The sequence below is a fragment of the Pieris rapae genome, chromosome 4 (genome assembly GCF_905147795.1).
Source record: "Pieris rapae chromosome 4, ilPieRapa1.1, whole genome shotgun sequence".
NCBI lineage: Eukaryota > Metazoa > Arthropoda > Insecta > Lepidoptera > Pieridae > Pieris > Pieris rapae.
Genome location: NC_059512.1, coordinates 4,245,988 through 4,268,526, shown reverse-complemented (window position 1 = coordinate 4,268,526; position 22,539 = coordinate 4,245,988). Strand labels below are relative to the sequence as shown.

The 22,539-nt window shown below is 31.7% G+C and overlaps 1 protein-coding gene across 1 annotated transcript in view; it reads left to right on the top strand.

Annotated features, from left to right (window-relative positions):
- LOC111003434 (5-hydroxytryptamine receptor) overlaps positions 1–21,807 on the top strand; it is a 47,025-nt gene extending 25,218 nt beyond the window's left edge. The window contains exons 2-7 of the mRNA XM_022273946.2: positions 8,455–8,524; positions 12,336–12,509; positions 17,213–17,346; positions 18,119–18,228; positions 19,055–19,348; positions 20,395–21,807. Coding sequence (XP_022129638.1) covers positions 8,479–8,524; positions 12,336–12,509; positions 17,213–17,346; positions 18,119–18,228; positions 19,055–19,348; positions 20,395–21,016 — 1,380 coding nt within the window. The 5' untranslated portion in view covers positions 8,455–8,478 and the 3' untranslated portion in view covers positions 21,017–21,807. The remainder of the gene's footprint in view (positions 1–8,454; positions 8,525–12,335; positions 12,510–17,212; positions 17,347–18,118; positions 18,229–19,054; positions 19,349–20,394) is intronic.
- Positions 21,808–22,539: the final 732 nt, after the last annotated feature.

The window sequence follows — 22,539 nt, the reverse complement described above, 5'->3', positions numbered from 1 at the left end:
AACAGTGACGTAACTTATTACATGCTTTATCGATGCCGGTGCGAATCTATCGACCAATTTGTGCACATCACTAATGTAATTCACGAAATTATACCTATTTCTTTTGTGATGATTGGACCATTTGTTTAAGCCATAGTTGGTTCTAAGAATGGTGAATCACTAAATTACAAGTTAAGTGTTTGTTCAACTATTTTTTTTTCTAGTCTTATATTTATAAACCATGCATATACGTCGGAAATCTATATATATAAAAGAAAGTCGTGTTAGTTACACCACTTATAACTCAAGAACGGAAGAACAGATTTGGGTGAAAATTGGAATGGAGGTAGCTTAGAGCCAGGAGACGGACATAGGATACTTTTTATCCCGTTCGGCAGCGTTCCCGTGGGACTTGACATGAAACGTCAGTCACTATAAAACGTGGTATAACAAAAAAGAATAATAAAACGCAAATGATAGCTATGTAATTGACGTATAATGACAGCTATGTAATGACGTATATATGACAATTTGATATTTGTAAGAAATCAATATTCAAAATATTTCTATTAAATAAATAATTAAATGTAATGATAGTGCCATTGCCCATTCGTATAAACAGTGAAGAGAACTATAAAACTCGACATGGTCGTATGTATTCAGTTCATCCAAAGAATGATTAATGTTTCTATTTGTTGTTGTTGTCGAAAGACGCATTTAATCGAGTATTGGAGCGGGAACGTGAATATGATCACCAGGAATTAGATTTAGTAGTTCAAACGAATGTAACCCTGTTGAATTACCAACAAAAGCAAGTTTATGATACTTTAATGAAGGTAAACGATGATGAAAATGGCAAGACATTCCTCATGTCATTAGTTTTAGCAACTGTTCGGGCGAGATCCAACATAGCGGTTGCAGTTGCTTCTTCTGAAATAGCAGTCACATTGTTAGAAGGATGCCGTACGGCTCATTCAGAATTAAAATTACTGTTAAATCTTCAAACTATTGAAGAACCAACGTGTAATATTGCAAAACACTCAGCAATGGCAAAAGTTTTAGCGGCATCGAAAATCATCATCTGGGACGCTGGGCGTCTGGGCGCATAGACGTGCATTAGAAGCACTTAACCGAACATTAAAAGATTTACGCAATGACTCAAGATGTTTTGGAGGAGCAATGATTTTACTGTCTGGCGATTTCCGCCAAATACTGCCAGTAATTCCAAGATCTACGGCTGTCGACGAAATAAACACTTGCCTCAAATCGTCAAACCTATGGCGCTATGTGAAGAAACTGCAGCTGACAACAAACATGAGAGTTACATTGCTTAATGATACATCTGCTGAAGATTTCTCGGAGCAATTGCTGACTATCGGTAATGGTCAAGTACCTGTCGATGAATGGAATCAAAAGACGAACTTATTAACAATGTGTTTCCAAACATTATTTCTAACTACAAAAATAATGAATGGTTGAGTGAGCGAGCAATTTTAGCGGCTAAGAATAAAGATGTAGATGACCTGAACTACATAATTCAAAATAAGATCATTGGAACAATGCTTCATTCAAATCTATTGACTGCGTCACAAATGAAGATGAAGCCACCAACTATCCAATTGAATTTTTAAACTCTTTGGACGTGCCTGGCTTACCACCGCACAATTTACGCCTAAAGGTTGGCTCCGTAGTAATCATGCTTCGAAACATAAACCAACCGTTGCACTGTTTTGCAACGGTATGCGTTTGGTGGTTAGAAAATTGAAGAACAATGTAATTTACGCTACGATAATGATAGGAAATCTCAAAGGTGAGGAAGTTCTTATTCCGAGGATCCCGATGATCCCAACCGATATGCCGTTTGAATTTAAAAGACTTCAATTTCCGATACGTCTTGCATTTGCCATGACCATCAACAAATCACAAGGCCAATCCTTAAAAGTTTGTGGTTTAAATCTAGAACATTCATGTTTTTCCCATGGTCAATTATACGTGGCATGTTCACGGGTCGGAAGACCATCAGCGTTGTTTGTTTTTGCGCCTGATAATAAAACAAAAAATGTCGTGTATCACAAGGTACTTAAGTGAAGAACAACCTATGTACTAAAATACAGAAATAATAATGAATGATTAATGTAGGTATTTAATTTTTTTGTATTTTTTCCAATAAAAAAAACAAACTGCTTATTTATTGCCATTAAGGCGGAACAAAGTTCGCCGGGGCAGCTTGTAATGTAATAAAGGTACTCCATATTATTCATTTTATTAGTATGGCACGCGATAGAATTCTTACAGAGCATAATTACTTAATATCAACCAGTTAGTACTGCATTGGACCGATCGTTGTATTTCAAATTTCAATGCCTCTGTGACCGGCGCCTGTACCGGACGTGCAAAAGCTTTTTAAGAATTAACATGTCTGACGACAAGAAACGTATAACTAATCTTTCTGAATCTGCGACATGTATATTTTAGATTTTGTTTTTAGCTTTGTTGTTATATTATTGAATTATTATTACTATATACGTAGAAATGTAAGAGCGATGTGTTTTCTGAGATATCCAAATTCTAGATTCAAAATAAAATATTAAAAGTGTATTAGGTATATGTTAATAAGTCTGAAGTTATCTACATTTTTTTGACAAATTTATTATAATTATGCAGATTTAACCGCACTTTGAAGCTGCTAAACATTTCAAGAGCTTTTGAATACAAAATTGCATAATCTATAAAGTAGAAACATTTATACCAACTTAAAAAAACATAAGAGGTTCTTCGTAGTTATAAATGAGAATATATAATATTGTTACGAAGACGGGTCAACTATTGCAGTTGAACAGTTAAGTTTTTATATTTTTCCACTAATTAGAGAATATTTCAGCAGGCTGAAAATAAGAAGAAATCTATGGCGTTTTCTATCCGATCCCCTAGCTCGTAACAATATTAATCATCGCTTCGTAAGTATATTTGGAACTGATTGTCAGCACAACCTTACATCGTTTGAATATTGTTTGTAAACTATTTCGAATGTATGAAACATGAGTGACGTCAAAACTGATATTGTCGTATCGTTGTATACGAATAGTTCACAAACTACCAAAAAGTTTATACTAAGGATTATAGATAAGTATTTCTACATAATAAATATGTAAATAACACTATAACTATACAAAAGGAAAAATTAAATACACTAGGGATTTAAATGGACGGCCTTATTGCTTAAAAATTATTTTTTCAATACTATTTTTCTATATTTTATTTCTTTGTAAAATGATCAAAATATATAAGAATCATAGAGAATCCAATACCACCGTGGGTCTAAGATTGTGAAATTATCCACTCCCATTCGGCTATGAAGAAATAAAATAGAAATAGTAATGTATATGTTTACGTTTGTCGATTCCTAAATGTAGGAAAATTTAGATTTTAAAAATAAATACGGCTATGAGTGCATGTAGCACCACCATGTATTTATAATATTGTAACACCGTAGCTACCAAACTATTTAATCACCTTCCCAGAAGTTCACATTCATCCTGCATTCAAGGGGAAAGTTGGTTGTTTTTGTTTGTAATCAATGTTATGTCTATGTCTATGAATTTAAAAGAACTGCCTTAACAATGTTCTAAAAATTTAAGGTAATTTATTATTATCACATAATTATTATTATTCGCATTGCTTTTGCATTTATAATCTGAGTGTACCAGATTATTTGAAAATATACTATTTATTTATTTATATACACAACGTATGACCAATGACCTTATCTGAATCGTATATTTATTTTTTATTATTATCATAACTATCACAGTGGTAAACTATTAAATTTACAAAATAAATCCTAGGATTATGTCATTGCACTATTCTAATTGTTTCATCAAACTACATACAATAAAAACATAACGTGGCAGAATTTAAAATATTCCTTTAAATAGTATTATAAGATCATGTCGAAATGAGATATTTTTTAAAAATTGCATAGAAAGTGAGTCCGCAGCTTCCTAATTGAAGTAATTCCTCAGATCATTGGCGCAGATATAATTGAATTACCATTTTTGAGCAAAACTTTTTAATTAAAATTTTCACTTAACTTGATTTAAAGTTAAACGACACCGTGGGTATTGGATAAGTTAACGACGTGTAAGCGGAATGGGTGTCGCCGGGTTTCAAACCCAGGACTAATCCAGGGCGGATGGTGGTGGGAATAAAGTCCATTATCTATACAAAGCTGTAATATAGGACTTTTCTCTTAATTTAATGATAGACCAATGAAAATGCAACGGTCTGTGTATTAAACTGTGACAGTGATTGAATCTGGAGGGAATATATTGAGAAGATGATACTCAAACTGACATTTGACACCTTGCTTATATTAATTACTGGATATTTACTTGACAGTTTCAGAGCTATTCACGTTTCTCGGCAAAATACCTTTCCAAGATAATGCAAGCTACCAATAATATGGTACCATATATTGGAAGTTCAAAGCGTCAATACAATAAGCGAATATTCTAATCGTTACAAAAAATTTCAACAAAAATAACAAAAATTAATAACGGTGAACAATATGTTTGTTTAGTTATAAAACGTTAAAGGAAAATAAACAGATGCCTAAATAAAGAACCAATATTTGCATGCGGCAACACATAAACCGACAGTAAACAATTATGTATACATATTATACTTGTATCAGGCTAAAACTAAATGCGAATTAAACGCAAAATACATTTAACACATTTTTGCATTGCTCATAAAAGAAATACGAGGCCAACTGACTTTTGGTTTAGCTATTTCTTTATTTCGTACAATCAAACAATATGATTAGTAATTTATAATAAATAATTCGGAAGGCAAACTATTACCTTGTCGACAAGAAAGCTTGCTTGACAGGAAATTGTGAATGAAAATTATTTCAAATAAGTAAATTATATTAAGACGTTACGTACGACGTAAGATAGTTAAGACAGATAAAAGAATTCTTTTTCAGGTGTTCATTTCAAACATTTTTTTAAACGTAATTCTATTTAATTGTACTTGATACAAAAATCATATTAACTGACGCTTATTATGTAGAATTTTTAGGACTATGTTACATAAATCAACGTATTGGATTTCATTAGCCAAACTTAGCCTTATAACATAAAATAAGAGTAGAATCATCCACATCAATCACTAACCAAAGTTTTTAAATTTACTGGTAAGTAAACTTTAAAATGATGGTCTAGCAATAATGAAGAATTTACGGAAATATAATTTGATTTTACAATATTTCTTGTTAAATATATCAAATCAAATAATTAATATACATAGTTTCAATATACCCGTATACTTTACGATAGCTTGGCTTTTGACACATGAATGTTACGCAATTGTTGTTGAAATGAACAATTCTGAACATGAATTTCTGACAGTTTACACTTGAATATTTGCACAAATGAAAGATAAAATTAGATGAGACAAGAAACACGTTACTAAAATATAATAGATAATACAGTTATGACTAAGTGGTTAAAATTTCTTTACATTACGAAATCAATATCTGAAATAGTTTCATTAGGTTTTCATTCGCATCAGTCCAGTCAAATCCTTGAAAATATCTTCAATTTTCTCTTGTTTCGTAAACACGTGCACGCTTCACGGTATTTCAAGAAAGAATGAGAAAAATTTAATCAACTTTAACTGAATGAGATTGGAATTCATAAAATCCACTTTTCCGTTGACTGTATATTTTGAGTATAATTCAATTGTTTTGATTTATTTTTCTTATTTTAAATATGACACGTGTTTCCAAAGAAAAAAAATTTTTTTTTTAACTTAGTTTCAACATCCTTATCCTGTAATGTAAGTCAGGTTAGTTATTAAAGTACAATTCAACATTATTTAAAAAATATATAATAATAACAAACGTATGCAATGTTTAAAAACATGCAAACGTACTGCCAAGCCTAAATAGATCATACTACATAAAGTGTATGTAATTAATAATTAAATTTATAATTGTGTATGTATTTTTAAAAGATCTATTTGTAAGTGTTTTGTAGAAGGTTAATTTGAACAACTTGGACTTGTTAAGATTTTGTTAAGTAAGTCACGTCATTGCTCTGCCTCTAATAAATGCTGTTTTAGTTTTAGTCACTCTGAAATTGCGATAGCGATGTCGCTATGATTGCTCTAAAACTTCAATACTAGCGACTGTTAAGCGCCTATTGTACTATAGCAATCTGCTAACGACTCCCTAATTATCTGTGATCCATACACTAAAATGACAACATGTAACTACGCTGACTGGTATTTCAGCGTCGACGAAAAGTCACATATTTTTTAAATTTGGAACTTTTTGGATTGGAATTTCGGATTTTTTGTAATTTAAATAACCTTCTAAATTCAAAACAATAAGAGCTGCCAACCTTACCGTAACAAAATAATAATTACCAGTCCCTATTTTGTACAAGTGTATAAATGTAAGTTTGTAAAACATAAACAAACGAATCGGAGCCCAGAATTCATTTGGGAGAAAAACGGCCTGAAGCTCGGGTCATTTCACCGAAATTCGGGGAGAATAAATGTCGGCTGTGACATTGGTCTGTGCTTACACGATACGAATGTAACGATTTGCCACAATAACACTTTTGACGGATTTATTAATTAACTTATTAAGTAGATAAGAGGGCGTGTTAGATATAAATATAACAACGCTTGACATTGCTTTGTTTAACTGGAACAATACAATCAAAGTTGTCGTGATAATTTAAATAATCTGCAACTGCCTTTACAAAGGTACCGATACATACAGTGTTAAGAGATTTTAGGCTTAAAATGCGCTAAACGAGCTTGGGCGGATCGGCTATTATGTGCACGTCATGTCGTCGATTTTATTTTCTAAATAATCTTCTTTTTCTTCGCCGTAGGAACAAGAGATTATTTCGTACAAATAAAAAAAAATCTATTTGCATACTGTCAGTCTACAAGCGCTCGACCGCAATCTAAAGATAAGCTATTAAAGCCTATATTATAATATAGATGGAGCCTGCTTTTAATCCCCATTATGCGAAATTCAAACTTTCGTAGCTTATAAATAATTAATAGCCGCATAAATAACTACAATAAACTCGAGCGACACATTTAGGAATTTAAATTAAAAACTTTCAAATCCGTACAAGCAAAAGTTTAAAAATCCAACTCAAATGAACTTCTAACTCGTATTTCTTTATTTTCTTTCATCAAACACCCTTTTATGTTCGGTAAAATGTTTATTTAAAAAGTTTCTCGGCGAAACATTTTATATGAAAAGTTTGAAGTTAATTTAAGTATTGAAAAGGCCTTGCATTTAGAAATAAATTTTAGTTTTGTGTTGCAGAGTGCACTGGTATAATGCCATTTTTGAAATATTTAATTATCATTATGTTCAATGTGACCTTATTAAATAACAATGAAGATAAATAACGATCTATCCAACTTTTAGTTGTTCAAAAATGCAATTTATAACTAAATTAAAATCTAAGTCACGTACTATTGTACAACGGTTAATCTTCACCGATTCATTATCGCAGAACCTAACCTTCAGATTCGAGTTAAGACTAAGCGCAAACTATCTAATCATTATATATCAAAATTCTGTTACAAATGAAATTGCAATTTTAAATGTATACCTACATATTAAATAAAGTCTCAGCAAAAAACAATATTCTTATCTAAAATGGCCATCTGTAATCTGTTTTGCCATGAATCTATGTATTTACGCACTGATTACTCCAAGCTTGCTCCAAGGATTTTTAACGAGACCCAAACTCACCATGTCGTTTACAGCGGCCAATGTAGATGACATTGGAAACTGACCATAATTTGAAGTCTTGAAGTCTGGGCTAGATTAGGGCCAGTATTCAGTTCTTTTAAAGTCCTGATCGTTGGTTTCTAGCCTGGCTGGGGTAATTCGTGCCTCGACCTGCTGGAATGTCCACGGTATATTTTTAAAAAGTGTTTTTACACGTTTACTTGTGAAGCTTCTGAACTGTAAGCATACTTTATCATTTGGCTTATTGTAGTGTTCTTCAATCGTTAATATTTTTTTATCGGTAAAGAGGATATTCAAGGCGCAAGGCGATCACTACAATCCCGTTTTCTTTAACATCCCACTCCATTTTGTAATTTGATAATGAACAGGAAATAATTTGTAAAATGGTGCAAATTTTTTTTAAATAACATACGTGTTCCAAATTCAAAATAATTAAAAACAGAACCGTCCGTGTATCAAACTCCAATATATATTTGAAATACATGGGTCTTGACTTTGAGTCCTACCCGAAATTACAAAAGCCTAATTTTTAATTGTAAATACTGCGAAATAATTTAAAAATATACATCACATCCGTTTTTAAAATTTTAGTTTTTTAGTTTAACTTTGTGTAAACTAATACAGATATTACAGTAATATTTGTCTGTGTTGATATGTGCCATTGAGGTTACTTCTTGTTACAGGAGGACGAGCGGCTCGGTGCGACCATGAACTTATCAGGGACACCGCCACCTGGGATCAATGATACCAGCTGTAAGTGCAACTTTAAGCTATATCTTAGCTGTAAGTCAGCGAAACGAATATATGTTCTATAAGACCTGGAACTGGTCGTTCAATGGTCATTTTTTAAGAGAAAATCATCTTCTGATAATTATTAGAAAGATTAACGTAATTTTATAACTACTTAACAACAGGCATATAACAAAAAAGTTAAATTTTATTTTAGTCAATAGATAATTTTTTGTTTATTTTTATGATACAGCACACAGAAATACATACAACCCTTAATTTTCTCCCCTCCACGGTCAACCCCTTAGTTTTGTTTTTTTTTTATAAACAAGTCATTAGTTTTTATTTGTTAACTAAAAATGATGTATTTAGGTTTAGGTTTATATAGAGATAAACATACAGAAAAACCTGAAAAATTTTAATTCCGGAAAACCGGTCTCTGGGGTAGCATAGCAAAATGTTCCATATTGGTTTGTACTAAAAAGGTAGTGAAGTAAAATCACATTAAGGAGAAACGAAGTCCGCGGAGTCAGCTAGTATATGTATAAATATATGTATCATAAGAAATTATCCGATCCAACGGAATCGCGGCTTCAGTTTCTTCAAATTCAAACACAGCTCAAAACAAATGAACCAGTATGTGCATCGTCACTATACAATCTAATTAGCACTGACTCGCTTCGTTCAAATGACTGAGCATTTTTGCAATTAAAATTTAATTAATAAACGTATGAAGAACACTTTTTAATGAACTTCATTTTCTCACTTTAATTAAGCTGAATTTTTTGTAAAAATCCAAGTTATATTAAACACTCCAATGAATAATATCTCATAACCTATCAGTATGCTTATATGAAATAACATATTTCCTCTGTGAATTAATATAAACTTCATCAAATTACAGAATAAAAAAGAGGTTAGGGCAGACACCATTATCATTTTTAAGGCATTAGTCTTTTGTTAATTATTGACCGTTACTTATTGTTTGGGTGCCAACTTCAGGGGATCTTTTTTTTACTCTGGACTATATCGAATATTTACCAATTTATTTAAGAATTTAGAATTAACATGAAACTAACATGAGAAAGTAAAAATTAAATTTAAATTAGTTGTTAATTAATTAATTACTATTAATTGTAGCAGGCTTATGATGGCAGAGGTTGTTTTTATAAGTTCTTGATATTGAAATCAGCTTATAAAAAATTGCTTCATCTAAATAACAGATGAGGGTATATTTTTCTAATCCCAGATCATAGACTTATAGCTAAATTCTTCGTATATATATGTATACATATTTTAATTTAGCACGCTGCATTGATTTTTGATTTCAAATTCGTTTAGGGGTGATATTAAAAACTATGAAGTAATAACAATATTTGCTACAAAATATAATTCCTGTAAAAAAATATTTTATAAATAAAATCACCGATTTCTCTTAATAATGAAAACTAGATATAAAGCAATTACTCGTATTTAAATACTAAAATTCTACATAATTCATTCCAGTGGTTTCGGTCGCAATATAAATCAGTCACAGTCAGTCATTTAGATTTAGCTCACCGAATTGTTTAAATTGCAATTGCTTTGGTATATACCCACATATTTTTCAGCTTAATAAACTCGTATTATTATTATTGGATATTATATATAAGAAAATACTTAGACATTTTTACCAATTGAAAAATGCATTTGTAATTCAATAATAAAAACTTAGTCCACACCGATTCCAAAACGGCGTCTGATCTCTTTAACTGAGATTAAATATCGCCAGATATTTTTGTGAATATATCGGGTGACATTTTTAATGTCAGCTTATAATTAATTAGGGACATCTAAGTAAAAGATATGTCATCAGAAACCACCAATTGCCAATAATTTGATTATAGTGATGATTTGTGATGTGTACCTAAGGCATATTAGCAGCAGTCGTACATTCATTTATTTGCTTTTCACAGTAACTTTATATTTAAACAATAGAAAATATATTCATGCAATTTTGTTTTGTATAAATGTTGTTAGTTATTTAACTAAGGACTTATTCTCATCTTTTATACGCATATAGCAATTAGCGAAAATGAGGTCCCATAGTATTAATTCCTTAATAATAAAGTAATTATTAATTTACTAATTAATTAAATTAATTCCTTAAAAATAAATAAACAAACGAATGACTCAACAAATCATCTAAAATTTCGGTGCTTTATTACGACAAGTTTTCTCTTATATCTTCAGCCTGGTATGATTCTCCTCAATACTAGCTAAGTTGCTTATTTAAATCACTGATTAAAAAAAGGTTAAATTACCAAAGATTTCCTTCTTCTCATTTGTCATTGTAGATGTTCCATTAGGCGGGCACAGTTAAGCTTTGTGCGGGATTAATTAGCTGTAAAGTATGCGATTACGACCGTTATAATTCACTAGAATTTCGGATAAATATAAATTAAGAGTCACGGTTCGGTGGACATCGATTGGTCGATTAAACCCGGGTAAAAATTAAGGGTTCAAAAGTGTTTACAGGCGGAATAGACAAGCTAAATTACTTTGAAAGGTATTTGAAAGTTAACTTTTTTACTTCTATTTTTTTATTTCACTTCTTTGAATGTTGCATTAGCTATATCAGCATTGTTTTAAAACTAAATAAAATAATTTAGTAGAAACTAAACTTTAATTTAGTTTCTACTAAATTAAAGTATTTAGTAGAAACATTTGGGCCGTGGGCCGTTAAAGTGCACAGGGGCTACTTATAGATTTAAGTTGGCGCCTAGTAGTATTCAGTATTAAGTACTGGTGACCACAGAGGTAATGCTGTGCTCGGTCAACAAATAATTATCGCAATACAGCAAAGAAATTCTGTGAGATTTAAGAAAGTTAAAGGTACACTGCCACAAGGACAAAACTTTTTAAAATTGTTTTAATTTACTGTTTATTGATTTTTAATTACTTTTATTAATACTATCTTGGTTTAAAAATTGTTTATTAATAAAATAAAAACAGTGTTACAGTAAAAATAACTAAAGTATCTAGTAAAAATAATTCTAATTAAAAAAATATTGTGTACTTGTTCAGACTCACACATCACCTAAGAAACTTGTTGATGCAATTTCCGATGTAAGCAATGTAAGATAATATATTTATAGTAAAAAGTAAAAATAATAGTAGATAATAATAGTAAAAAGTGTTTTTGTGAAATGCTACATCTTTAATCGGAAAATTTCATTGGCTAAAGAGGACGCAAAGAGCTCTCAATGTAAGTGGTGAATTCATGTTCAGAGATAGGTGACTGAAAATATACATCAAAGTGAATGCCATTTAAAAATAATTTAGTTATAAATTAGGTTTCAAATATAACGAAGTATCTCTGATTGTAGACTTATGAATGCTACGACGTTTTGAACAAATTCTATACAAATTGGAGAAACAAAATAAAAAAGTCCAAGAATACGTTACACATATAATGTTTAGTAATTAGGAAAAAAAACATTCAAACGTTTACAAAATTTTATTTACGTATGTTAAATGTATGACTTATAATTGAATTCATATAGATCTAAAATATAAATTATTTTAATTAACCCACACTGCATTATATACCTAATATCAATCATTTAACATTATTTCTTAAATTTACAATTGCAATAACGATTACAAATTAAAAAAAAATTAATTAAAATTTAATAATTAAAACATATCATTAAAACGAGTCCCGTTAGGCAAGGTTCCGAAGATATCGGCAGCGTTCCCCCTTTGAATAGCTAGATTAATTCTTTGTGCGAGGTAGCTGCCAGCTCTTCGTTCTCCTGTGAAATCTTATTATCTTGTCTTGTCATTGTTACAGATGAAGTCTCGACGGGGTGGTACGATAACTGTTCCTGGGTGGACGCTGTGTCATGGGGCTGCAACCTCACCGCCAACGTGACGGGCAATGCTACCTCAAGTGACGTCACGTCGCTCGTCCTCATGGCGGTGACGTCCGTCGTCCTGGCGCTCATCATTCTTGCCACTATTATTGGTAAGAAATGTTGGGAATATAGCATCGCTTGATGGTGATTAGACTACAGGTCAAGTCAACACTTCTCATACGAAATTAATAGATGACAAGATTAACAGCCTAATGTCAGATACTCTCAATGCCTATGTAGTCAAGTTAGTATTTAAAGAAAAAACCTCGAAAAAAAGACCTCGGACTGTAAGTACGGAATAAATAGATTTCTACACTAATATAATAAAAATAAAATAGTCTATTTCCAAATAAAAAGCCTAATCGCACTTTATTTAAAATTCAGTAAGAATCTAGGCCAAAGAAGAAATTCAAACACAATCTGACGAATATGTTTTTTTCTTTGATTATTGTAATTTTGTGTGTGTATGTTTTGTCAGTAATAAATGTTATATCTGTGTCTTTACCGTCAGATAATATACTATATGTCATATCAGATATTCACATATAGCCATTTTGCACGTAGTTGGTAAATAATCAAAAATAACTTAATACATTTCCACATACCAATTTTGGTTCGTCAATTCAAACATTAACTCCAAATAAGTATTGTATGAGTACTGATTAACGATGACAATAACGCGTTTATAATCCACAATTTCTTTGTAATCATATCAGCTTGGGCGGTCTTGGCAGCGGCGTTGGCTCGACTCCAGGCTATATTAACGAAAGTGCCTAAATGATATTCCCAAAATACAGTCTCTAATGATATTATGTATTTCCGCTTCGATATACTCAGCTTACATAGGATTTACTCAAGGTCTTATTCTTGCATGCATTGATTTCGTATAGAAGTAACTTTTTATTTAAAGTATTTATATTTATAGTAAGATAAATTAGTTCGAATTCGATTATAATTACATAGAATTATTTGTTTGGTTTATGTTAAGCCTCACGTTTATTTATTTGGTAAAAAGGTTTTTGAAGCCTAGAAGTCCGTCGAATAAAGGCAAACCTTAACACACATAGAGTAAGAGTTCTGGGTTCAATTTCTAGATTTTTGTTTCTTTTATCCGGTTGTTTAGGTTGACTTATTGCTGTACTTCCACAGTACTTCTAATACATAAATAATAATAGTACTTCTAATCTTTATGTGTGAATAAAATAGCACCGAGTATGAACCCGAATAAAAACCTACGGATTTTAACTGGTTACGTTATTCGTAAGAATTAGTAAAATCTATTAAGTCCTATTAATATTATCACTTAAGTCCTCATAAAGTTATGATTTAAACTTAATCTCAGCTAGTTAAAACCAATACTGTACACCGATATAAATTCTTAAAGAAAACTGTCAACTGACATCATGTCAAAACCTAATTTTCCGTTCGGAAAAGTTAATTAACCCGAAATGAAAAATTATGCTACGGTGGGTAATTAAATTTTTCCTGACACGCCCCTGCCTTTACTTCAGGTTTATCGAAAAGGTAAATTGGAAAATTAAATATCTGAGCATTTTAATTCATTAACTAACGTATAGAATTGTAATAAAATAAGATCAGTAAGGATCTGACTACGAGGTCGCATCCATTTCAAGACTATTAAATCAGAATAATCATTCAGTATATATCTCAAATAGTTTAAAAAATGAATTGAGTTTGTAGCTTGTCCACAAAGTGTATTTTTAATAAAAGTTTTAATTTTTCTTTCGTTTAGTTTTAATGTGTCACAAGTTATTTTGTGGTAACATTTAACATGTTAAAGGATGGTTGTAATTTGGCAAATTTGAAAGAGCTGAGTGATTTGATCTTTATTTCTAATATTAATACTATGTCATCATCTTTATCACTTATTTTACTAAAAAGAAGTGGATTCTTTTTAACATAATAATTTCGTAATTGAATTGACAAGGCACTTGACAAGACAATTTTATATGTTGGAGGCGGTTATTGTATGGAAATATTCAAATATTCTTTGAAGCTTTAAAATATGAGCTAATAACTAACATAGTACGGGTGTGACGCTAACAAAAACTAACTTGTCTTATCTATTATTTTAATTATTATTATTATTTTCTTTTAAAAAAAGATACAAATATTTACAGTAAATATAGATATATATTTTAGATATATGCAATAATATTGAATAAAGGTTGTTAAGAGCAGCGGAAGGCCACTTTTTGTTTCAAATATCAAGAATACAAAACAATTGATACTCATAAAAATCTATTATGAATTGCTTAAATGACAATCTTCTGATAATAAAAGACCTTGACAGCAGCTGTAATGAAGGATAACTCGTACATTAATTATACATAAAAGTAATTATATATTTCAATTGTTTAACCTGTACCTCTAACCTCTAATTGGCTAACTAACTTTAGCAGAAAATATTTTAAAGCAAAAAAGCTTTCTTTATTATGACTTACTCGCTTTTAGCGATAATTATATTAATATATAAGTCATAATTGAATTATAATGGTTTCCTTGCCAGGTCTGTTTTATACGGCCTCGCTTTCTTTGAGCAGTTTCCAGTGGAGGGTTCGCTCGGCAATGTGAGTTGGATCTCCGAAAACCACTTCGACTTACGGCGATCTGTAGTCATGTCAATGTGCACTCATAGTAATTCATAATTAGTACCCTTACAGAAGCGGCTAATGTTTAAATTCTATCCACAGAATACACCACTTAACGATTACAGATAAAAACAGCACCGGTCGTCAGATAAAAAGTAAAAAGCAAAACCGTCAGGTCAACTAGGAAGTCATCAGAATCAGTTGCACAAACCTATGTCAAGTAGTGGATGTGGGTTAAGTGGGCTCTAACGGACTATTAGGCACGTATAGCTTATACGTTTTTGTTTAACGATACTCGTACGATGTTAAACGTCGCTTAAGTGACGGATGCTTTGTTGTTTTATAGCCATCTTATGGTTGGAAAAAGTAATGTGGCATTTTAACATATAAAAATATTGGTATATTATATCGAAATCTTATCAATTATTAGTTAGCCCGGCAAACATTGTGTAGCATTACTATGGCTATTACATATTATGGGGTTTGTTAGTGTAAAGATTATTTGAATTATTTAATCCAAAATAATAAAAAAAAATTAGAAATAAAATCCGTGCAGGATACCCTTATCAGTTAGGGGTATAAAAATAGCATAAATAGTAGAAATAACTCTTTGTCTTTTATTCCATATACATTAACAATATAAATTTTATATTAAAAGCAATTCCTACTTCTAATGTCTAAAGATTGAATATTGGATTTTTAACTTAATTATAAATTTATAATACCCACACCCTTATTTGAATGTACCCTAATCCAATTGATATGTTTAAAATCTAGATTCTGTAATAAGAATAAAATACTTTCTTTGTTTTTTGTATGGTCCTAAATATATTATTGCATATATATTACATATAGTATACATACATGTAGACACAAAAATAAGTTATATTGATAAAAAGCGTGAGAACAAAAGTAAATACTCAGTCCATTACTTTCCCATGGGTCAAGGGTCGCGTGTACGAAAGTTCGCCGTGCGAGTTTGAATTTTGTATAGACATCCTGTAACAAGGCGTGAACAGAATGTAGGTATTTATCACGTTTATATTATATTTTTTTCTATAGTGGCGTATCACCTTATTCCATGTCTGACATACGCATGCTAAACATGGAAACAATACAACAAAGTGGGTGGGTCATTTAGTGTGCCTCACAGATCACAGTTGGACGAAAACAGTAACTACATAGAGAGGCCCACCAGACAAACGATACAGAGGTAGACCCTACACTCGATGGGATGATGGCATCAAAAAAATCACGGGTCCTCATTGGATCCAGAATAGCTCGGGATAGAGAAAGATAGCAAGCCTTGGAGGAGGCCTTTACCGTTCCTGATAAACTGTAAATGATAATTAGATATCAGTGTATTAGGAAATACACTTTTTGTAAGAAATAATTGTATTTTTTTTAGTAATTATTGAGCATACATTTAGTATGAACTCAGCCTAAGAGCTATAAGAATCGCTATAAAGGGCATAGGGATTCGTTCGCAATACAAAATAAAACTCTCTTTTCACAAGTGTTGATATGGGGTGGCAAATCTAATGGAAGGTTGTATGATACCTCTTCACAATATATTCGGAGCCGAGAAAAGATTTATTTACCATACAAATAATTTATGTTTCATTATTTCCTATATAAATAAAACACGGTGCTTTAGCATGCGATGATGGATGTGATCTACTTCTCGTGTTCTGAAAAAATATGAACAGTTTTATGATAATAATGACAGCTGTCAATTTTAATAATTAAATGTAAGTGACGTTTCTAAGTATGTTATCACTTTTATTTTTTGTAGAAATATGCTTTTTAAGATGTTAAATAACTCAGTGGGTTTCAGCGAATTAAAAAGTATGGTTCTTAGGTGTGTACTCAAAAATATGTGGTATTTGTTATATATGTTTATTTTTATGAGTATTGTCATTTGACCTCCCTTTGTCCTCAAATAAGCAAGTTCTGTTGAATAAAAAGTGAATTTTCATTTTAATTCGTCACATATCCTATATCTTTTTATAAAATCTGTCTAAATATTATATATACCTATTTATCACTTAGTTCCTGGTATAATTGTAGTGGGCTCCTTACAAGTATTTCGAAAAAAACCTTGCCAATTAAAGGGTCCATAAAAAGGGTTTATGATTTTTTTTACGTTCACAATAAATTCGTCGTGTTCCTAATTTAAAATCTATTTTAATTGTTCCCAGGAAATGTCTTTGTAATAGCTGCAATCATAATTGAAAGAAACCTTCAGAATGTAGCGAACTACCTCGTGGCGTCCCTGGCTGTAGCTGATCTGATGGTAGCTTGTCTTGTGATGCCACTCGGAGCTGTCTATGAGGTACATCACCCATAACAGGCATATGTTTTTGAAGTTATTGTTGACGCAAAATATTAATATGTCCCATTCAATTTTGTTATTTACTAATTTTATCTTCTATTATTCTTAATGCTTATAAAAATTATTAGTATTAAACGTAAGTAAGCAGTTACTATCTAAGCTTTAGATAACGCAACGGTTTTTATACTCCTGTTAAATGATGCTATGAAAGGTGAAAGCGAAATTGCGCAAACTAAGTAATTTAAAATTTCAAGATTATTTGTATTAACATCTCTCCAACTACTTTTAACGTACAACTCACCTACACTGAGGCTTTAAAATTGCTGAAACAAATGCTTTCAGATCCTGATCAATTACGATGTATACTTTACAATTAACAAGATTTCACAATTTACAACATTTTAAGTAATTAAAGATTGTTTAGATTTCTATATAACGCAGTCGTAAAACTGGGTTAAGCAATAAATCCAACTGCAATCAAAACAGATCAAAGTAATTGCTTATTGAGTATCTATAAAACAAATAATAAAATATCTCTCAATGTTGTTGTTATCACTACAGTTAAATTGCTAATCGACGCGACTTAATTTCTTTTAGTAATACTAATTTAGTATTACAATGGTATTACAATTTAGAAACCTGACCGATTGCAGTTTTTGACCTAATAAGCATTTTTATAATCCTAATATCGTTCAATCGAAAACACTGATACTGATATTGGATATAGTTTTTATGAGCATTAACTAAAATATTTAATTAACTATAACTTCAGGTTAGCCAGGGTTGGATTTTGGGACCTGAGCTTTGTGACATGTGGACGTCGAGCGATGTTCTTTGCAGCTCAGCATCAATCCTTCATCTCGTTGCCATTGCAACGGACAGGTAATCTATACCGATCACGCAAACGCATATATACTTTATAGATTTTAATTAAACCTGCTATTTCATTAACCAAAGGTATCATTAATTAAGCAGTTCATTAAATATTTCTAATTAGAGTCACGCTGAAATATGATATCAATACCTTGACTTAATTAATTAATTTAATTCATTCATTAAATACCTATTCGGAGCCACCATAATATTAGTTATGTGGAGTATTTCAGGCAGTGCAATCAAAGTCAGACATACGGTCCTAGCATTCCACATTCCGCCGCGTTTCATAGCCACAGATGCGAGCAAGTCAATAGGCTAGAATATCATCGGGTTTTGACTAATTGATCATTACTGAACTGAATAATTAAATAATATTAGCAAGCAGCTCTAGCCCTTGGCCGTTTAACTGTTTATGTATTAGTCTGAATATGTACAGCAACAAGTTTTCCTTAAAACATGCAAATTAGTGTCTTGTTTTTCTTAGTAAGCAATAGTATTAGCGAAGTAAATAAAGTTATCGCTGACCTAATAATACCAGGAAATGTATTTTTATAGACGATATTGAAATTAAAAAGTTCTTTCTTACCACTGTGATTTATTTGATTGCCAAAGTCTTGAAATAACGTTAATAAGTTGAGATGATACCGTATGCCTCATACGTAGCCAAAAATACCAGTTTGTTTAAAAGTGTATTTGAGAACGGGTTATGATTTTGATTGATTGACCTATAAATAAATATATTGGGGTGATGGACGTCGGTAACACATATGAAATAAGAAAATATTTTTATTACTTTGTTTACTAACATACTTACGCTAGGCCACACTTTCAGATACTGGGCCGTCACAAACGTCGACTACATCCACATAAGGAATGAGAAGCGTATTTTCACAATGATCTTCCTCGTCTGGGCTGCAGCGTTGGTCGTGTCTTTGGCTCCACAGTTGGGCTGGAAGGACCCAGACTACCTCGCGAGAATAACACAGCAACAGAAGTGCCTCGTAAGCCAAGATCTTGCCTACCAGATCTTCGCTACTTGTTCCACCTTCTACGTTCCACTGGCTGTCATCCTTATCTTGTATTGGAAGATTTTCCAGACAGCAAGAAGACGAATACGAAGGCGAAGGTGTGTTACAATTACGTTACACCAACAGTTTGTCAAACGTCTTTTGTTTTATACATTCATTCAGATACACCAATTACAGGGTCTTTGCCTCAGTTTTCTTAATATATAATCAAGTATATAGACAACCGTTAATGTCCTAATCTTTGTATCTCTCTTGTTTATTATAGCTGTTATGTTTGTCGCTGTTCGGATTTAAAAATTTTGTGTTTTGTTTTGTTTTGCTTTGCTCTGTATTGTATTTTTATTAGTGAATTTTTGAGGATTCATACAATGTGTTTATTTTGAACTTGTTTTTTATTGAAGAGATGTATCTGTTTTGTTTCCAAATAAGTTATTATTTGATATGTAAAAAGGCAATCATAGCCCTAGCCTGGTAATTTATAAATTTTCCCTATTAATATTAATTACCATTTGGTGTAGCAACTATTTTGTACAGTTTTTCTCTTTTATTATTAATACGTATCACCTACTAGAACATAACATTAATAATGTGATCATATATCTTTCTCAATAATTATTAATATCCTTCATTATATGAAATATTATCTACTAATTAGTAGTAGTGATGTTGAATATTCATGTTTCAATAGCAATTATCTATATGGCTGTCGTAAAGTTACTCGTTGTCGTCTATCAGAATCTCTGGTCTCGTAAGCCTGTATCATTCGTCCCGGCTCGGATTACTGTGTCGCTGAGTTAGATAACCTGAACGCTAGTACATGTAGATAGATAGATAGATAGATGATAGAGCATTCCACTATTAGAAATTTGGTCATAAATTTTATTTTCCTACATAAAGTAACTTGTAAGAACATTCTTAAACTTTTACGCCTAACATTCAAAGTTATTCAAAATAATTTATGTAAATTGTTCGCTTAGACAGGTAAACGGTAGTTTTGAAAGCCCAGCATTTTAAAAATCAAGACTAAACTTACACACGAAGTAGACCAGTAATATTTTATAGGCGTAACTAATATTTAATCCAATCCCTTTTTGTTCCTATGAATATTTAAAATGAGAGAATAAAACCATATGGATGATTCCAGAGATCCACCACCAGCCAGACCTTCGTCAGCTGACGGCGCCCCGCCTTCCGGCAGACCCGTACAGTCCGCACGAGATAGGCGTTTTGTCAAGAAACGTTTCCTCAACTTAAAGAAATGCAACCAACGTACAAGGGCCGAAACTATTGCTGCAGCCTTATTACTCACTGAAGGTCAAAGTACGTCCACGGTAGACACGTTAGACGAAGAACCAAAAACAACTGCTTTCACAATAAACGAGAAAGCCCCGGTATCACCAGAAAAGTCTTCTTCAACGGCCACAAATGGCTCAAAGCCCGAACGTTCAATAATCACGGGACCTTCTCAAAGAGAGAAGAAGGAATCATTAGAAGCGAAACGCGAAAGAAAGGCAGCGAAAACGCTGGCAATAATTACCGGGGCATTTGTTTTCTGCTGGCTACCATTTTTCATAATGGCGCTAGTGATGCCAATCTGTCAGACGTGTGTGATAAGCGACTACTTAGCTAGCTTCTTCCTGTGGCTTGGCTACTTTAACTCGACGTTAAACCCAGTAATTTACACAATATTCAGCCCGGATTTCCGGCAAGCGTTCGCGCGCATTCTCTTTGGTTCGCATAGACGCGGCCGTAATAAAAAATACTGAACATTAGGAGCGGTGTATGTTCTGTTTAATTACAAATAATATTGAAGACTTTACAAATATAACAAGGCTTTTGATGTATAAATAACATGCTAAGTTTGTTCTGTGATACGGTATATGTTATTAGATATAAAGTAATGAAAGGTATGGTTTGAAAAAACTTTGAACAATAAACAAGTTATGTGCCACAATGCTTTGATCTCAATTGTAAGGTCTCCATAGTTGAATTGTAAGTTATAAAACAGAACTCCTAAACAAATGGACTATAATAACTTGTGTAATATTTCAGCTTTGTGAATATAAATACTGTTTGTAGTTAGTGTAAATATATGCTAGTTAAATGTAAATATTATATATAATGTACTTATATTATAGAATGTTGAGAATTGTTTTTATAGTTTATTCCAGCGGTGGCGATGTCGTTACGAGTCCAAAACGACATCACCTCCTGCTCTTAGGGCGGTCTACCATAACGGAAAGGAGAATATCTGTTCAACATAAACTATAAAGGGAAAAATCTACTAGAGATAACCGTTGAATTAAAGCTCAATTGTAAAAAAAGAGCGACCATTATAATATAAATTTGGAGCAACCTAATCAGCTTTCATGAAGTTTCATTGTAAACAATTTTTTATTATTTTATATAAATACAGGTTGTAAGAAATTGGCATATTGGTTACATAAGTACATACATATCTTATCGAAATCCTGAAACTTTTAGCATTTTCTCCACTCCGTATTGTCGGATCGTTGCCCTTACGTTGTTCCAGTGACATTATGAAATAAATATTCAAATTATATCACACAGCTGGGTTTTATTGCATTCCTACACACGCTGCTTATGTTGGGCTCGAATTTAAATTGTATTATATTTCCAGATTTATTATTTATTATTCAATGGCTTTCATAGTTGGGAAAGGCGCCAAAACTGGTGTTTTTAATATTTACACGTAGAATGTGCTGTATGTGAAAAATACAAATATATAATATTAAATGATTTCTTTTTTAAGTATTTGTGAAAATCTTAAAATGCTAACGCTACGGAAATGATAGGAATGGAGACGATATTTTTATATCAAATAATAGCAATAAATAGTTTGATTTTAATTACACATCAAATTGTAATAAACCAAACTTATTGGTAGCTTGTTTAATATATTCTAAATTAAATCGTGTTATTTCAGTAAATCCAATGGCTTGCCTAATATTTAAAATAAATCCCAGTAATGGCAGCACTGTAAGGAGAAGAACAATTAACCCTCAGTGCGGACAGAAGCGAACCGCCTGCATAATTTATTACAGTCGTCACTGCCCTCTTTTTCATTTATTTTCAACATCCTTTTGTAATTAGGTACAAGGATACATGTTGCTTGTATGAAGATCTAACAGTGGCCTTTATATGTGATTAGAATCAACTTAATATAATTTACTTGCACTAATAAAAAATTTTTAAAAAATCAGTGGCACTACAATCTCTTTCTTCCTTTTTCTTCTCAGATTTTTGAATCTGTATGAAACAGATCATT